Below are 1323 nucleotides of genomic sequence, written 5' to 3' on the forward strand. Positions count from 1 at the left end.
CCGGCGTCACTCACTTCACTGGCGCCACGATGAGGCCGGACTCCCTCATGCTCTCGTAGTACTCGATGGCCAACGCAAAGTCAAACTCGTTGATGGCCGGCCCATCGATGGCGATCTTCATGAGGTCAGAGAGCCCCTCATCCTTCGCACAGCGCAACCGGCCGCGCTTCAGCAGCTCCCGGCCCCGGCTGATCTTCTTGGCAAGGACCGAGCCCAGTGGCAAGGCCAGGGCGATGGCTGCGAGGACAGCGAAGTCCGGGAAGAGCTCGTGCATCTCAGAGTTGCTGTAGACCAGCTTGACACAGAGGTCCTTGAAGGAGAGCTGGCTGAGGCTGAAGACGATCCGCTTGAAGAGGGGGAAATCGCTCAGGGCCCTCTCGCTCACCACCACCCGCGAGTAAGCCTGCAGGAGGAAATTCAGCTCGCTGACCCCGTAGCTGCCAATGTCCTCCAAAGACTGGGGGTAGCACTTGGGGTTGAATATGGCCGAGAAGGAGCTGATGGCCTCCAGGACGCTGCTGGGGAACCTGTCCAGCAGGTTGCCCCGCACGCTCTCCAAGTAGCTCTCCTTCAGGCGCTCAAAGTGCTTCAGGTGCACCTTGGAGCAGTTGGCCAGCTCAACGCCCTTGTAGTAGAGGCGGCTTTCACCTTCCTGGTCGTTCCGCGGATGCTCATTCATCTCACTGAGGAACTCCTGGAGGTTCTGGCCGCTAGCACTCTTTTGGGCCTGCAGGGTGGTGGCTGTGGTGGAGACGATGGGCTTCAGGATGGAGAGGTCAAAGTCCTCAATCTGGAAGAAGCGGCTGAGTTTCTGGAAGATGGGGAGGACGTCTAGGAGGATCTTGGTGAAGGCCACAAAATGGAACTTCTTGAGCTCTTCGCAGAGGCCATGGGCCACGGGTGATCGCTCTGACTCGCTCTCCAGCAGCAGCACCAGCGTGGGCCATGAGGAATCGATGGCTTCCACGGCTGGAAAAATAGAAGTCCAGTGGATAGCTTTGGGGCTCCCGAGATCTATCTCACAGAGGTCCAGGACACTCCGCAGCTCCTGCAGGCCATTGGATTCCCCCCTGAAGCTGGAGTAGAGCCTGTACACAGCATCCACGGTGGTCTCATATTTCTGGAGGTACTCGATGCTGACGATGGTCTCAGCCGGCAGCAGGGAGCTCCCGTGGGACAGGCAGTGCATCTCCATGAGGAGCGGGCAGAGGGAGGTCAGCGTGGTCCCCACCCCGCTCAGCCGCTCGGCCACCAGCGAGGCGCTGTCGGCAGGGAGCCAGGTGATCTTCATGGTGGGGATGCCGAAGGGGGGACTCACCGCCG

General features: G+C 60.4%; 1 protein-coding gene across 1 annotated transcript in view; it reads right to left on the reverse strand.

Annotated features, from left to right (window-relative positions):
* Nucleotides 1-10: 10 nt before the first annotated feature.
* The window catches only part of LOC104496043 (zinc finger protein 862), a 3888-nt gene continuing 2575 nt past the window's right edge, over nt 11-1323 (reverse strand). The window contains exon 4 of the mRNA XM_010139107.1: nt 11-1313. Within this exon, the coding sequence (XP_010137409.1) occupies nt 11-1313 (1303 nt within the window). The remainder of the gene's footprint in view (nt 1314-1323) is intronic.

Source organism: Buceros rhinoceros, unplaced genomic scaffold (assembly GCF_000710305.1).
Source record: "Buceros rhinoceros silvestris isolate BGI_N320 unplaced genomic scaffold, ASM71030v1 scaffold34236, whole genome shotgun sequence".
Lineage (NCBI taxonomy): Eukaryota > Metazoa > Chordata > Aves > Bucerotiformes > Bucerotidae > Buceros > Buceros rhinoceros.